General features: G+C 45.8%; 1 protein-coding gene and 1 pseudogene across 4 annotated transcripts in view; both read right to left on the bottom strand.

The window, feature by feature from the left end:
- The window catches only part of EPRS1 (glutamyl-prolyl-tRNA synthetase 1), a 470400-nt gene that overhangs the window by 349223 nt on the left and 104929 nt on the right, over window positions 1-16248 (bottom strand). For all 4 annotated transcript variants that reach the window (XM_086927918.1, XM_086927917.1, XM_086927914.1 and 1 more), the window contains exons 9-10: window positions 13540-13711; window positions 941-1174 (exon numbers count right to left, since the gene is read on the bottom strand). In XM_086927918.1, the coding sequence (XP_086784044.1) occupies window positions 941-1174; window positions 13540-13711 (406 nt within the window). The remainder of the gene's footprint in view (window positions 1-940; window positions 1175-13539; window positions 13712-16248) is intronic.
- On the bottom strand, window positions 4501-12022 carry LOC147709344 (metal transporter CNNM3-like; annotated as a pseudogene).

The raw sequence follows: 16248 nt of genomic DNA on the forward strand, positions 1-16248 counted from the left end.
CCAAAAAGTCACACATGATTGGCGTGTTTGGACGGAGTCCTTCTGTCCACTCTGGCCATAATTTATAAAGAGCAAAAGGTAATTCGTATATACGGAGATGACATGCAAATCCTCTCACACTGGGATCCCTCTGTTCCTACCCTCATTCCTCATTGCTGCCGCTAAGGGTTTTGTCACTAATGCAAATAGCAAGGGCCAATGGAGGGCACTCCTGTCAGGTGCTTCTGCCTGTTTGTATCAGACTAGATTTCACACTTCTTGAGTGGACTCTAGTAGTTAGATTTGGGGGCAACAATGAGGTTATGTAGTGAATACCCTTCCTAATCTAACACTGAACAAGTTGTTTCATCTCAGGAGTCAAACACCTGTTCCAGGTCTAACATAATACCAATTACCTTTTCAACCACTTGGACGTCTCCACTAGTACTCTATATTGTCACATTACATTTATGATGAGTTGCAGAACAGGATGAACCTGTGTTGATCATGTTTCATCATTGATAGGAATATGGGTTGCCGCCTAAGTACTAGTGTTGGCTTGAGATTTTAGAATTGGAGTTTAACCAACATGGTTTGGTTCATAATGATGCTAAGGGCATCCAACATAGATCCAAGATGATAAGCAGTAGATCTGTATACCATCTCAAATGGATAACAAGACCAACTCAGTCCCATGACCTTGCAGTTGAAAGAGAAAAACATCCTCATTTGACAACTTTAAATTACTTTTCTTGTCTAAACACACACCTGCACAGAGTAATTGGGAACAGGGGAATATTCCTCTTGTGGCATCAAACATTTAAAAAAACACCGACTATATGAGCAAAACCAAGATGCCAGTAATGGTGCGAATATCTGTGTTAAAATGGATAAGCTTCAAATGCACTTATAGATAATTCCGCCTTCACTAAATGAAATGCTCCTAACATTAGAAACGTACCAGCCATCCACCAGCCCTTCATTGACAAACCAGGTAAGCTTCCTTTTGGAGAGTAAAGTGTTGTTGAGGTTGAGCCGGCTGTACTCCCAGATGTAAGGTTTCCTTATCCCCAAAGCTTCAATGATCCAGTAGAACTGCTCGTCACGGTCGTGGTACTCTGTCGTTCTGAGGGCATGAGTGACTCCTTCTATGCTATCCACAATTGGGCATGCAAAGTCATAAGTGGGGTACACACTGAAAAATAAAAAAATATTTTGAATCCATTAGCCATAAGTACAACAGAAACATTCTTGTTGGTTTGTCCAAAAATTAAGGCCAGAGCGTAACACTTTTAGCAAAACAAGGTTTAGGAGTGCTTATAACTTGGGAATACATGAAACATGAATGGCACTTGACAAAAAAACAGAAACCAATACTTTAGAATGTATTTACTTACAATACACAAATACAAATCAAACGTTCTAAATGACAACAGATTCTACAGAATAAACCATTACAGCAGCCCAATTGAAGTGACTAGTTAAACAGGAAGGTCTTCAGTTCTATCTAAAACTGATTAAAGTCACAAGAAACTTAATTGGAAAGGATATTAGTACAAAAATTTGGAACACTAGACCACAAATTCCCCTAACCATATTGGGCAACGAAGCCGTCAATGTCGAACAATGACTGAAAATAAATTCAAGGAGGCCCAAGAAGCCAGTCTAAAGACCTCAATGAAGAAGGTGGAAATGCATAATGCAGCCATTAATCAGTTACACAACAGTATGTCCGGTAATGCTAACAATGGTAGACACGCATGCATAGACTACAACCTTGCGGTGGATGGATAGAATAAAAGAATAAAAGGTTTTGTGATTTTTTTTTTTTTTTAAAAGGCACTCTTTAAAACCACACCTTTCTGGTAATCAGTAGGAAGTTGATCATACACAATAACCTCCTCTCACCTAGTTCACCAACACCAGAGGATGTTGAATAGGGAGACAGTACCCGCTTGTATTAAAAGGCAGCTGCAGAGTCCTAGGAGAAACTAACAAGAGCACAGAGGTTCAACAGTGATTCCATTCAAACCCTTTCACTAAACCAATCTGCCACCATCAAAAGGAAACACCGCTCCACACTTATATGCTGCTGAGAGGCAGATGAAATTAAGTGTCATCTGCATGAGAGTGAAGTAGCAACTGAGACACAAGGAAGGCATTCTTTAGCGTGGTTTCCAGGAGATATGAAAGAGGAAGGTACAGAGTGTGTGGGGAAGGGGAGAAGGGAACAAACCTGCTGCCTCTTAAGTTATAAAAGCCCTTGGCCACTTATTTTGTGCAAGTCAGGTTTAGTTCCACTTAATGGCAGTGAGTAATATATACGCATAGGGGTGCTTGTGCAAGAACATTATGTAGCACCAGATTAAAATAGTCTACAAACATACAGTGATCCTGGTTAATAACAAGAGGACAGCCATGAACATCTTAGTCAGAATACTGCCCTAGCTGCAGCTTGCTCTCCTCTTTTATTGTACTTTTCTGAGGATGGCTATCTTCCAAATAATCTCTAAAACTCCAAGCCAAATTCTTTTCACACTATACAAGTATAAAAAGTTAGAATCTAAAATGGGATGAAAGAATGGATTAATTACAGAAATCAAGAGGTCTGCACAGATTATTGCACAGATCCATGCACGAGTCTTAATCAATGCCAAATTAAAATTGTGGGGTTGACCACCACATTTTGGAATTCTGAATTGATGTTAGCAGTGAGCAGAAAGTATGTGCTTGTATTTCAAACACTGACATCTTCCAAAGTGAATTTTTACATCAAAATCAGAATATGCAAAATCGTCCATGTACTACACACTCTAGGAAAGTTTTTCAGTAGGTCTAATTGGAATGGACTTTGTCTATTACTTTAACTGGTGATAGAAAAATTCCATTGCAAGGTACCAATGACATTTTGTATTAAAGACATTTAACTCAAGAGTATGAATAGGCACATCCACAAAATGCCCCGTCATGTTCACCCCATCCCGATAACCTTTTTCCAGACTCCCAGCAGTTATTTCACAAAATTATAGATTAAGGTGGATTGTGGACTCATTTGAGTGCCGGCTTCATTTGCGTAACAAAAATGGCCTTCTGATATTCAGTTTATGAACACCACCCCAGATGTCACGTCATTTTATCTTTAAAATTCATTTGAAGGACTCTGGGAAACATCCATAAACAACAGGGTGAAAAAACGAGCCATGACATTCCATGTATTTACAAGAACATGGAGGGTGACACTTATGGAGCAAGTGATGGAGGAGCAGGGGAAGTTCATGCGGAGAAGGTCACGCAGAGGAGGGGAGAAATGCCAGGTAACTATTCCAATATAAGAAAAACACCTAGCCGGAAATGGTTTGGAGAAGAGAGTGATGGCAAAGCTTGCTTTCCATGTGTTCTATGTGTTCCTGCTCCACAAGGTGTACGATGCTCCATGGAACGTTGCTATGTCACTTGGATTGTTCATATGACCGTTCTCCCGGCTGAGACCAGGGGCTAAGCAAGGAGTCGTATGCTCCTGCAGAGGTATCCCTACCTATATACTTGTAACATTCAACTGCACTTGATGTTCTTAAGAGTATCCTCATCTATGAATAAAGAAGACCTGGTTTGCACTGCAAAGTCCAGACTGATTACTACACACAACGGACTTTGCAACACTGAGACAAGATGAAAGACTTTGGGAGTGTGAAGTGAGCTGAAAGAAGTAGAAATAGAAACAGGATAACAAGTGTCTGTATTATTAGACAGCCTCGGCATTGGTCAAAGGAGAAACGGAAAATAAGCTGAATTCTTTCAAGTGCCAAAAATGAACCAGCAGCCCTGGGATACAACACAACACCCCCTCCTCCTCACCCCCCACCCCTATCTCCACAGACTTGCAAAAGGTACTAACCGGGAGAGGATATGGCCCAAATGCTAGTGCAGTCAACATCAAATCTGGCGAACCGGTTTTGAGTGTCAACAACAACGCTCAACATCCGGTGATTCTGTCCAAATCAATTAATCGCTCTGCGCCTAACAAAACAAGTGAAGTACAGTAGAATGGAGGGCATTGGCATAGAGTAGAGTGGTGCAGATTAGAGTGGTGCAGAGTGGGGTGCAGGGGCTTGGAGTGGTGTAGAGTGGAATGCAGAAATCGAACCCTGGTAGGGTCACTGGAAATATACACTCTAGCTGGACAGTCTAAAACAAATAAAGTCAGCAACCAAGCATATGTGACTTACAAACAACAAAGCCATTGGTAAACAATGGACCAAATGCATTCCCAGTGAAGCTTTCTCAATGTCCCCAAGAAGTCTTTAGCAAACCAGACAGCTGTGCTATTTGGTAGGTTACAAACTACAAAGGGGGTGAGCAGTAGTGTTGTGTAGGAATAGAAGCTTTAGCTTGCAAAACACTCTGAAACTAATTGGCTGGCCATTGCAAAGGTACAGTAAGAACTAAATAGCATCCAGTGCTCTCAAACACCAAACCGTGCTATAAGCAAATCCTGGTGATCAATGTGCGGGTCTACAAGACCTAGACTTTGACATCACCTCTCTTGAACTCCTCAAGCACGGTATCAAGCTTGGTGACTTTAAATACAAAGTGCAGTGGGTGGTTGTAGAACTTGGTGATGGTGCTGAGAGGCGTTCAGTCATAGGGTCCTCCGTTCCAAGGTCCTTGACATAGAGGATGTCCACAATTTTAGAGCTCTATTACGCAGACAGGGATGCAAGTATGGCCGCTCTGCATGGTACTGAAGTCACGCATGGCACTCAGCATGAAGCAGTCCTGCCCCAGCATCAAGGTGCCCTTCACAGTCATATTCCTCAGAGCATCTTTGCTGAACTCCTCCTTTACAAACTCATTGTAAGACTCACCATTGCACATCATGTCCACCACTTTATCTGACAGCGGCATGGAATGAAATCATGACGGAAGGCCAGATTCAGCAGTTTGCCAAGTTGGAAAACAAAGAGGGAAAGTAACGACCATACACAACTGTCAGCCAGAGGGTGCAGTCGCTCAGCTCCAGGCCCCGGAGTGAAGCAAGAGCTGCTGGAGCCAGCTCACCTGGCAACAAGAGACAGTCCACTGCCAAAAAGATTGCAGGCGCTGGTAAACCTAGTGCCAGGTACAGAAGGACATCAGCTGCTGCATTGGCCACCACTGCCAGGATCGATGTGGTAACATGGGCCACAGTGCCACATCGTTGCAGTCGCTCCAGTCACTTTGCATTGCATCGCTCTTTCTGGGATCCACATTAGTGCAGTATATGCAGATCTACTAGTTCTAAGCTTAAAGAGCTAAGCTGCAAGCCATGTGCAAGACCACTGCCGGAGCTGCTAGGATACCTAGGAGCCAAGGTGGAGTACTTGGAACCACCTTGTCATCAACTACCACCACAGCACCAGCGAAGGTATCCCAGGGCTGGTCCGAAGCTGTCCTTGTGCAAATGTGATATAGCCATTCAGGAGCCCACTCTGGGACAGCCACAGTCACCAGTCCACAATACCCTCCCCATTTCGTGGTTCCATCTGTAATAGCTCATCATCTTGGGGCCCAAGTCCCCGGCAAGCTGGTGCTAGACCACCTCCTGAGAAACTCAGGCCCAGGACGCATTAAGTAGTCCCACTCCATTAAGGTGAAGGCTGAAGGAGCACCCAGGGGCACACAGATGACACCCCCAAAAAAGGATGCACTTTGGAGATCTTCGAGTTGCAAGCGCAGCTGCGCAGAGGGCGGAGCGTGCGTCATTGGGCCCGTTGGACCACAGTATGCACCAGCAGCCTATAACTCTAGTCTCCTGATTCCATCATAGTCTGGCTGCTCAACACCATATTAGGTGGAGTAGAGTTGCAAACACACCCCGCCTACCCATTTAACTCTCATTGGTCCAAGAGGGAAAGAGAGCCACCAATAAAGAGAGGGGGTGGAATGAATAAATTGTAAAGACGCTGAAAGAAAAACAGATTAGAAATAATAGGATTGGTAAATTTTATTTTTGCAGTTTATTATCCGGCACGTGTCTCTCTAAAAATTATAGTTAATTACATCACATAGGAAAAATCTGTCAGACCAAGTTTGCAGAGTCAAAATTAATATACAAGTTTGTCTTCCTCCGACACAGCAGAAGGAACGAAGAAGCCCTCCCCACAACCAGAGACGGACTGCCAATTTGCAACATGAAAAATATAATTTAAAAAACCAAAAAGGATTTGGGCGAGCCGTGTTATAGGGAAGTTATGCGCCGCCATTATTGAAGCTCAAAAGCAAGTAAAACAAGGCCCAGGGTTCCACAAATGCCGTGGCTTGCCCGGCTCATTCACCTGCATTGACAATCAACCCCCTTGTGAAATGAAGCTCAAACTGGAGGAAGGCCTGAGAATCTGCTATGGAGCGGACCTCTGACAGTTATGTTTCACCATTTCCTGTCTGCAGGGAGTGTTCATGTTATGTGGAGCTGTAAATCAGGGAAAGTGAGATGGAGAGTGAAATGAGGAATAACCTACAGGCCACACTACAGAGCGTCTTCCTCAACTGAGCAGAAAGGTCCTGGTTAATAATCGCGGCACCAAGTAAAGAAATAGAAAAAAAAAACTTATTTCTTTATCTTTGGTAAAATCGCTCTTTACTTTTACTGTTAATAGTAAACGCAGGTGCCGCGATTATACCAAAAGTAAAGAAAAATATGTTTTTTTCTATTCCTTTACTTTTGGTATAATCGCGGCACCCGCGCTTTACTTAGAACATTAAAAGTAAAGCACGGGTGCCGCGACAGTCCCGTCAAGTATCACGCATCAGGTGTGACGCTCACGCATTTCAGTGCGGTGTTCCGCATCACCGCACTAAAATGCATTGTCACGCATTTGCCACCACCTGCCAGCCCGTGCCACCAGCGGCTCCTCACCGGCTCTCTGTGCTTCTACCGAGAGACTTGCTGCGGTCGGGTTGCTGGGCTAGGTCCTAAATAGTTAAACCACCATCTGCTCTCAGCTCTGGAGTGGCTGAGAGCGCTACATTGTATCAACTCACTCTGCCCCACCTGCCTGCTGCCTGACAACAATGTTTGTTATCAAGCGCAATATATGGTTGCGGCGCCGGCGCGGCCACTTATACAGAGATTGCTGTCAGACATGGCGCACCATGGGGGCTGGGATTAATAATCCGGATGTGGCAGCGGTAGAGTGCCGTGATGTCCAGAGGAAGAGGAATTAGGTAGAAGCGGCGGGCGAGTCAGTTCATCAACGAGACTCCACTCGAGTGTCTCTCTCTCATGGCCGCCCGCCGCACAAGAGGCATGATCGTGGCGGACGGCCCGCAAAACACTACTGCAGTCGCCGGCTCACAGTGAGAGTCTGGCTGGAGAGCGGTGCGGTGGCCCGGGACAAGTCTGAGTGGCCAGGCAGCCTGAGAACAGGCAGGCTGCAGAGAGTGCACCATCGATGCCGGCAGCAGTCAGTCACGAACAGAACAGGCAGGCTGCAGCAGAGTGCACCATCGATGGGCAGCAGTGCAGGCACGGACGGTCCCGCTGTACGGTCTCTGTGAACGCTAAGTGATTACTTTGGCACAGTAATAATGTCAGGTTTAGCACCTCAAATGCATGCAAAAGTTAATTATAGCAACATAAAAATTTCTTGAAACGACATGTAGTTTCGTTTTCACAGTAGAATGTTTTCATCAGGCCAGGAGTGTCGGTCGTAGAGCCGGACTCTCTAGTGTTAACTGCATCATTCTTTTATCACAGCTCTGCCGGTGATACTCAGCCTGGCTTGGCCTCAGCAGCAGTCATGTGACATGGTGTCATGTGACTGCACCAGTCCGTCGGTGTATCTCTATTTGCCAGCAAGTGAAGTCGACTTACTGTTGGAGTATAGCGCGTGGCCATTATGGTCTTTAGATATTGCCGCACCCGTAGCCTCCCTCGCTGTAGAAATATTGTGCCTAGCCTTATATGTATGATAGCATGCATTGCCCCATGAAGGTAGCACAGTCAGCGCACTCGCAGAGACAGGATCATCAAGAGATCAGCATACTGGTTCAGACTGCCTCTTGTGCATATTTCAAGACTTGTCTTCCTGGTTCACTCAGGTCTGTGTAAATCGGTGTTTTTACAAATAATATTATTATTATTATTGTTATTTGTCGATTTATTGAGCGCAGTTGCTGCCCAGGGGCGTCCAAGCGCTGAGTTTAGACAGAGACGTGACGGAACACAGGAGGAACTAGAAGGGCTTCCTGAATAGTATGGTTTTCAATTTTCTGCGGAATGAGAGTAGGTCAGGTGTGGATCGAAGATCAAGGGGGAGGGCATTCCACCGCTTGGCGGCGTTCAGTGAGAACATCCTGCCACCGGACCTGGCTCTCTTTACTCTGGGTACCGCTGCCAGAAAAGCACCGGTAGACCGGAGGTTCCTATTAGGATGGTAAGGGGTGACAAGGCTGGTGTTGATTGCTGATCCAGTCTTCCAAAAAGCCCGATGTGTGATACACAGAGCCTTGAATGCCACTCTCTGTCTCACAGGCAGCCAGTGAAGGCTTTTCAGTCCCTGTCTAACGGACTGAGACCGTGGAAGCTGGAGTATGGTACGTGCTGCGCAGTTTTGTACCACCTGCAGCTTTCGGAGAGTCATCTCAGGCGCCCCCAGGTATAGGGCGTTGTTTGAGTCTAAACGGGACTGGATGAGGCCTTGTACCGCCACCTTCTTGGCATCTAGAGGTAAAAGTGGAAGGACCTTCCTCAGCGTTCTTAATAAGCCAAAACAGGTGGCAGACAACTTGGTGGCCTGAGTGGAAAAGGAGAGTTTGTGATCTAACCAAACACCCAAGCTTTTAACACTGTCCTTGGGGGTAGGGGGTGCTCCTAGACCGGCGGGCCATAGGGAAGAAAAGGGTAGTGGTGAGGCTGGGCCTAGGAGCATAAGTTCAGTTTTTCCACCGTTCAGTTTGAGGGAGGAGTTGGTCATCCACTCCCTCACGCTCTCCAGGCAGTTCAGCAGGCCAGCCGAGGCTTGCCCACCGTTCTCTTGGGCCAGTGAAACCACTAGCTGGGTATCGTCGGCGTACGACACGATTTTAATGCCGTACGGTTCTACTACCCCAGCCAGCGGTTTCATGTAGGCGTTGAACAGTACAGGGCTCAGCGATGAGCCCTGCGGAACTCCACAGCTGAGAGGCTTGATGGTAGATGTTGTGTTGCCATCAAAGATCTGGAAAGATCTGTCAGCCAGGAAGGAACTGAACCATCTTAGTGCGTTTCCCGAGACTCCGATGTTCTGGAGACGGTTCAGCAGAGTGGCATGGCTGACAGTATCGAAGGCAGCACTTAGATCAAGGAGGATCACTGCCACTGATCCCCCCTGATCCAGTATCCTTCGAGACTCCTCGGTAACTGCTAGCAAGGCGGTTTCAGTCCCGTGGCCAGGTCTTAAGCCTGTCTGGGAGGTGTGCAGTAGGGAGTGATTCTCTAAAAACTGAACCAAGAGAGCATTTATGTGTTTTTCCAGCACCTTGCCAGTCCATGGGAGCAATGAGATGGGGCGATAGTTGGAGTGATCGTCAGGGTCCAAATTAGGTTTTTTTTTAAGAGCGCTCGTACAGAGGCTTGCTTCCAGGCAGTAGGAACTGTGCAAGTGGACAGAGATGAGTTTAGCAGTTCCAGGACTACAGGGAGGATGACATCGCCTGCCTGCAACAGGATTTCTGGGGGGGCTGGGTCGCGAGGGGAGCCCGACTTAACCTGGCGAGCCACTTTCTCTAAGGTGACAAGGTCCAAGAGAGGGAAGTGATCAAGAGTCGGTTCAGTAGTAGACAGGCCTAAACAGGGGAGATTTTCCGAGTTGGGTGAGTCGGGCACCTCATGATTCAGGACCATGGCTGGAAAGGTGGAATATATGTTCAACACCTTATCGTGAAAAAATTCCGCCAGTTCATTACATTGCTCCTTGGTCTTGGTTAGAGGGGGAGCAGTAGGGGCATTCGTGCATTGCTTTACTATGTTAAAAATTTCTTTAGGCTTTGATCTGGCTTCCAAGATTTTGTCGGAATAATAAGTTGCCTGGGCTGCCTTGATCCCTTCTTTATAGCTTCAGATCGCCTCTCTATAGGCGGCCTTTTTTTCCGGAAGGAAGTCTACACGCCAGGCTCTCTCCCGTTGCCTACATCGACGTTTTGACTCTCTCAGCGAGTCAGAGAACCAGGGGGCTGATGTCTGTGCTCGCTTAGAGGACGATTTGCGAAGAGGCAGGAGAGAGTCTAAAGAATTTGTGATCCAGCTAACATAGTTTCCATATGCCAGATTGGGGTCTGAGCAGGATGGCGGACGGGTAGCATCTAGCTCACGCCTCCAAAGGTCGCCGGGGAGCTTTTTCCAGTTTCTTCTCATCGAGGTTTTGGGGGATAGTTGGGGGGTTTTATGGGTGGACCAGGTAAATGGCACCAGGTAGTGGTCTGACCACGGAAGGGGGATAGGTTGGGCCGTTATTAGATCCATACTATTGCTGAAAATAGGGTCGAGAAGGTTCCCTTTTTCGTGGGTTGGGGCTGTGACCAACTGGGCCAGTTGAAGGGCTTCGAGGTCATCAGTTAACTCCTTGGCAGAATGGTCGGACGGTGAGTTAAAGTGCAGATTGAGATCTCCCAATACTGTATAACTAGCCGCCGATAGGGATCTTTTGGCTACGATCTCTGGTAGTGCTCTCAGGAATAGTTTTGCAGACTCAGGGGGGGCGATATATCAGCGTACCAGAAAAGGAGTGGTTGGCGTTGAACTCTATACAGAATTCCAGACTCTCACAGCCAGGGATAGTGGATATTGTGGTGCGGCAGTGGTACTGGTCTTTTGTGATGATGGCCAGCCCACCCCCCCTCCCTTCTGGTCTGTCGAGTCTAAAAATGTGATAGCTAGCTGGTAAGGCTGTAACAATATCGGGCTCGGATTGGGCCGTAAGCCATGTCTCTGTTAAAAAGAGCACGTCTGGCTTGTGCTCCTCAAGCAGCATGGCGATTTGTAAGCAGTGCTTGGGCAGTGACCGGCAATTTAGTGCATACATACAGTATTTCGGAACAGCGGCCAAGGGGGTATTCCGGAAGGGATGTTTGCAGACTGGGCAGCTGGGGGGGAAGTTCTGTAGGGATGTATATATGCGTGCACTGGGCAGCGACGTTTCTTCCTATGCTGTGTAGGGCTGCCGAGCTATATGGCCTGCCTTGGGAGGTCGGTGAGCCAAGGGATATGGCCCCTGGTCCCGCCAGGTCGCGGACGGGCGCAGACGGGCTTGCCTTTGGCGCGCCTTCGGCGCCCCGCCGGCGCGCCCGCTGCGCCCGTCCGCTGCGCCTCCGGAAACAGCACATTATCAAATATCCAAAAAGGAGGGCGTGGCCTAACTCGGTGGGCGGAGCCCGGGAGGTCGCGTCGGTTGCCTGCTGCCTGCTTCAGCGCCTCACTCGGCTGAGCAGCGACACAGAGCAATCAGGTGAGCAAAGTGCAATAGTTTTAAAAAACAAAGGTACAATCACGCAATACAGTTTTAAAAAACAACTTTCAAGGAGGTCCCTCGCTCTCGGCTTTCCGCCTCAAGAGCTCTTATCTAAGCAGCGCTGACACCAGGGCGCGCCTAGATATAGTAAAGGGGGCGTGGCCTAACTCGGTGGGCGGAGCCCGGGAGGTCGCGTCGGTTGCCTGCTGCCTGCTTCAGCGCCTCACTCGGCTGAGCAGCGACACAGAGCAATCAGGTGAGCAAAGTGCAATAGTTTTAAAAAACAAGGTACAATCACGCAATACAGTTTTAAAAAACAACTTTCAAGGAGGTCCCTCGCTCTCGGCTTTCCGCCTCAAGAGCTCTTATCTAAGCAGCGCTGACACCAGGGCGCGCCTAGATAAAGTAAAGGGGGCGTGGCCTAACTCTGTTCTGGGAGGAGCTATGCACGCGCCTCTAGCCAATTGCGTGCAATCTTTTACAATAAGACGTACACAAAGGCCAATGGGAGAGCTGAGCGTGTGCGATTCCTAAGTCAGCTCACATTCCCCATTTTTCACCTCCAAAATGCCTCGCATTGCACGAGCACTGCTGCGCAGTGCACCGCTAGGCCTAAAAATGAATGTGTATCATATGTAACGCAACTGGTGCTCATGTACAGCGCTCTGATACTAGATACCTGCAGGTCAAGTTCAGGACATAGTGCGTTTCCGTGCACCTGGGCTGAGGGGCTCGAGTGAAAAGATGTTTTGTCTGGCAGGTCACAAAACTTAGAAGGCTCTCACTTGGCTTTGGTGACCTGGAGAGCGAGAGAAAGCAGGATAGCGGGGGCACTCTCGATGTTGGCCTCGGTGATCCTGAAGTTCCTCGTCGGCAGATCTGCTTCCGTGGTGTCACCGACAATCAAACTGAACATGTGGCTCCAACTCCAACCTAGCTAGAAAGCATATGTGCCCACAGCTTCAAGTAGAAGTGGGGCAAAAAAGGACATTTTTGCACCATGCTGTGGTCCTTGAGACACCAAATTGTTCCAGGCAGTCTTGCATATCTGAATGCTACAGGACTAGTTTGTGCCATTAAGGGAAAGGTTGTAAAAAAGTGAAGCCACAGTGACTGCTGGTGTAGCCCGCTCATGCAGTGTACAATGGATATTTGCGTAGTGGAACAGCATGTTATGGAACTTTGGTTCAAGTCTTTAACACTTCATTGACTGTCCTCTGACAAAACACATGTCTAATAGCAAGAGCTCAATTAATCAATCTGGCCAATTACCAGTTTTCTGATATCATTTCACAAAAGCTGCTTCTAAACATCAACTATTAGTTTTGTTCTATAAATCAACAACCAAATGAATGATTAAATATCATAGTTTTCTACAGTGTTCATGGATCATGGCATCACTGAGCGTACACATGAGAAAATACCCATATCAGTACTGCTGGATTCTATGATTTTTAAAGGTGGAGAAATTGTTCTGCGGCATTTAATGACTGCTACTAAAATGCTAACAGAACGTCCTATTACAAATATAAATCACTGCTAACAGAAAGATTTTATTAACCATCTGAACAATTTGCCAATTAATGTTTTGAATTAACCATTTCTCAGGATTCCACCATTAACATAATTTGGGGATCTGTTAAGGCTAAGGCGATTCCACCATTAAAACAATTTGGCGTTCTGGTAAGGCTGTAGTATGAAGTTTTATAAATAACTGTTTGAAAGCAAAAAATGCATATAACTCGAAAACATTTTGGATTACTAGATGGGTACAGTTAACAAGTCATCTTTGCATTGAGTTGAAGGAAATGAATTGAGAACTGAATTTAGCTGGAAGATGAACTAGTCAAAAGGACCAGCCTGTAAAACTTAACGCACTGTATAAGAAAGAATGCACATACAGCAACGAACTACAAATAAAAAAACACCCCAGTGAACAACAACTGTTTGTTAAAACTGTTGCTGTATCCTATTTCAATGCAATAAGACAGTATAAAAAAAATGTGACAACTAGCCTCAGTAGGATTTACCAAGTAAGTAAGAACGCAAAGGCATGTATGTGGATCAACAAAAAAAATGGCAAAATGCAACTTACTTGTATTTGCTTCCTGTCCGTGGATGTGGTTGTGTTTTACAGCGGAATAGAGTTGGGTCCCTCATGCATCCGTTGTTACTATTCATATCTATTTTGGCACGCAGGCAACACGTCTGGCCACATTCAGTTCCTTTTTTCATTTCTTCCCACATCTCAGTATTCTTCTCAACAGCTTTGTAGGAAAAAGCCACACTGGATTAAAGCACTATACAGGAAACTACTGTGAAAACTGTTCAACTAATGGACACATTTATACAGTCACAAGTGGGAAAATACTTGCATTTGTATATAAAGATTTTCTGTTTGCACTGTTTTCAAGAACTAATACTATAGCTTTAAAATATGTTCAATGTCTAATCCTTTCTGTGTTGTGTATATCAACAATGGTACTGCCTTTAACGGAATGCTCAGAACCTTGATGCCCATGAAATCAATAACACCCACAAGTCTACCTTTAACCCCTGGGCAGACTTGGAATGTTGTACAGAAGACAAACAATTAATTGTTCTATTCAAGTAAGATGTCTTTTTTGTAGAAATAACTAGTTAGAATTTTAGTAGCTGAGCAGAAAATTATCGATTCACAATGGATACTGGTCAGAAGCTGTAGCAGTAACCAACTCTTTCTATTTTTTCAATTAGTTTGATTTAGCATTAAGAGAAAGAATTAGCAGATCTTTATGAAGTGAAATATACTCTTCAATGAATATACCGATGTGAAGGAATCCGATCAAATTTATTTAAAGCAAGGAGTGTCATATTGTCAGAATAAAATAATATCTTCCCATGACTAGGTAAAATCAAAGTTTAACACAAATATTCTTGAAGATTCGCCTTTGTATTTTAGCTCAGAAACATTTTACCACAAAATGGAGACCAAAGTATGATTTAGTGACTGTTTAGTGAGTTTGTGTGTGTGTGTATGTATAACCCATATAATTTTAGATAAAACACACATTTAATTATATGTCAAATTTATTCTGATTTATAAATATCTGAACAAAAAAAGCGAGCCACCTGTTAAAAGATGGTGCGGTAGAAGGGAAAGAATGGGTAAAGATACATCCCAAACTGTTCCAGTGTTGCTAATGTCCAACAGAAACTTTGGTCCACCCCATTGACTTCTATGGTCGGGCAAAATAATAAACTGTTAAAAGATTGAGGGGATTAACTGCACTCCCCACATTATCGATTCTGCGAAATCTCTCAGAATCACACTAGATAAGCCTTTGAACATGCAGATTCATATCAGCAATGTAAGCAAGGGTGCTAAACACCAGATGAATGTAAATGTAAATCTATAGGCATTTATATAGCGCACTACTTACCCGTAGGGTCCCAAGGCGCTTCGACCGCTGCGAAACCCTTCCTGGCTTCCCTGAGAGATGGTCCCTTTTTAATGGGTATCTCCAGGGTGAGACCAGGCATCCCCGGCGGTCTGGTGGGGCCGTTAGTGAAGATGAGGCAAGCTAATGCCCAGAGTTGGCGAGTGTGAACGCTGATCAGAGTGGGCACCGAGGCGAGAGAATTATCGAGTCCGCTGACCATGGTCCAGAAACCTGCCGCGCCGGGAATCGAACCCTGGTCCCGGGCCGTCCTCTGCTCTCGGGTCTGCCGCCTCTAACCAGTGAGCCACACTACTTCACCTAACCAGTGAGCCACACTACTTCACATACTAAGGGACCTCAAACCCTAGAACAGTCTCCACCTGCTGGGGCTTAATCTACATCTTGAGGAAGATTAAGCACCATCTATCTCAGCAGGCGAGAAAGCAAGTCGTGGTTGCACTTATAGGCTCCCGACTTGATTACTGTAATGCGCTGTATGCAGGACTCAACAAGGGGTTGCTTCAGCGACTAAAAATGGTCCAGAATGCGGCGGCCAAGTTTGTGTTAGACCTACCCAAACGTGCGTCAGCCACTTCTGCAAGGAAATCTCTACACTGGCTCCCGATTGAGGACAGGATTTCCTTTAAAATAATGTGTCTGACCTATGGGGCCTTAGCAAGAAATAGGTCAGGTGGGATAAGAGACCTTTTGGTTCCTTATATCCCCTCCAGAAATCTGTGTTCCACTAAAAAGTCTGCTATCAGTACCCCGCGTCCGCAGAGCTAAATGGGGTGGCAGAGCTTTCTCTAGCTTAGCACCGAAAATGTGGAACGCTTTACCTGTGGAAATTAAGTGCCTTCCTACTATGCAGTCCTTTAGAAAGGCCCTGAAGACTCCGCTATTTGCCAAAGCCTACCTGTAGTTTTGTTTTGCCCTCTTTTGAACTTTTTGATAGGCGCCTTGTTGCCTTTGGGTTTTAGTTGCGCAATATAAGTTATTTTTCATTCATTCAAACCATTCCTTCCACAGGAGGACTTCAAGATGGCGGTACAGGCTCTGGTACTGTCTAGGCTAGGCTAGGCTATGGTAGCACCACGCTATGTGGACTTCCAAACTATAACTTGGCCCCACTAAGAGCCTCCATTAATGCCACAGCTAGACTGATCACGGGTACAAAAAGAAAGAACCAGATCTCACCAGCCCTCAAACCCTAAACTGGCTGCTATATGAAGCAAGAATACAGCTAAAGATAGCATGCATGACCCACAAAGCCAAAGATCTCAACACTACCATTTATCTGGCTCAAAAATTAGAACTATCTGGAGTTTGCAGACAGTCAAGAAGTGCAAGCTCGTTGCTCCTGAAACCAAAGTTCTTCCACA

The sequence above is a fragment of the Lissotriton vulgaris genome, chromosome 6 (assembly GCF_964263255.1).
Source record: "Lissotriton vulgaris chromosome 6, aLisVul1.2, whole genome shotgun sequence".
NCBI lineage: Eukaryota > Metazoa > Chordata > Amphibia > Caudata > Salamandridae > Lissotriton > Lissotriton vulgaris.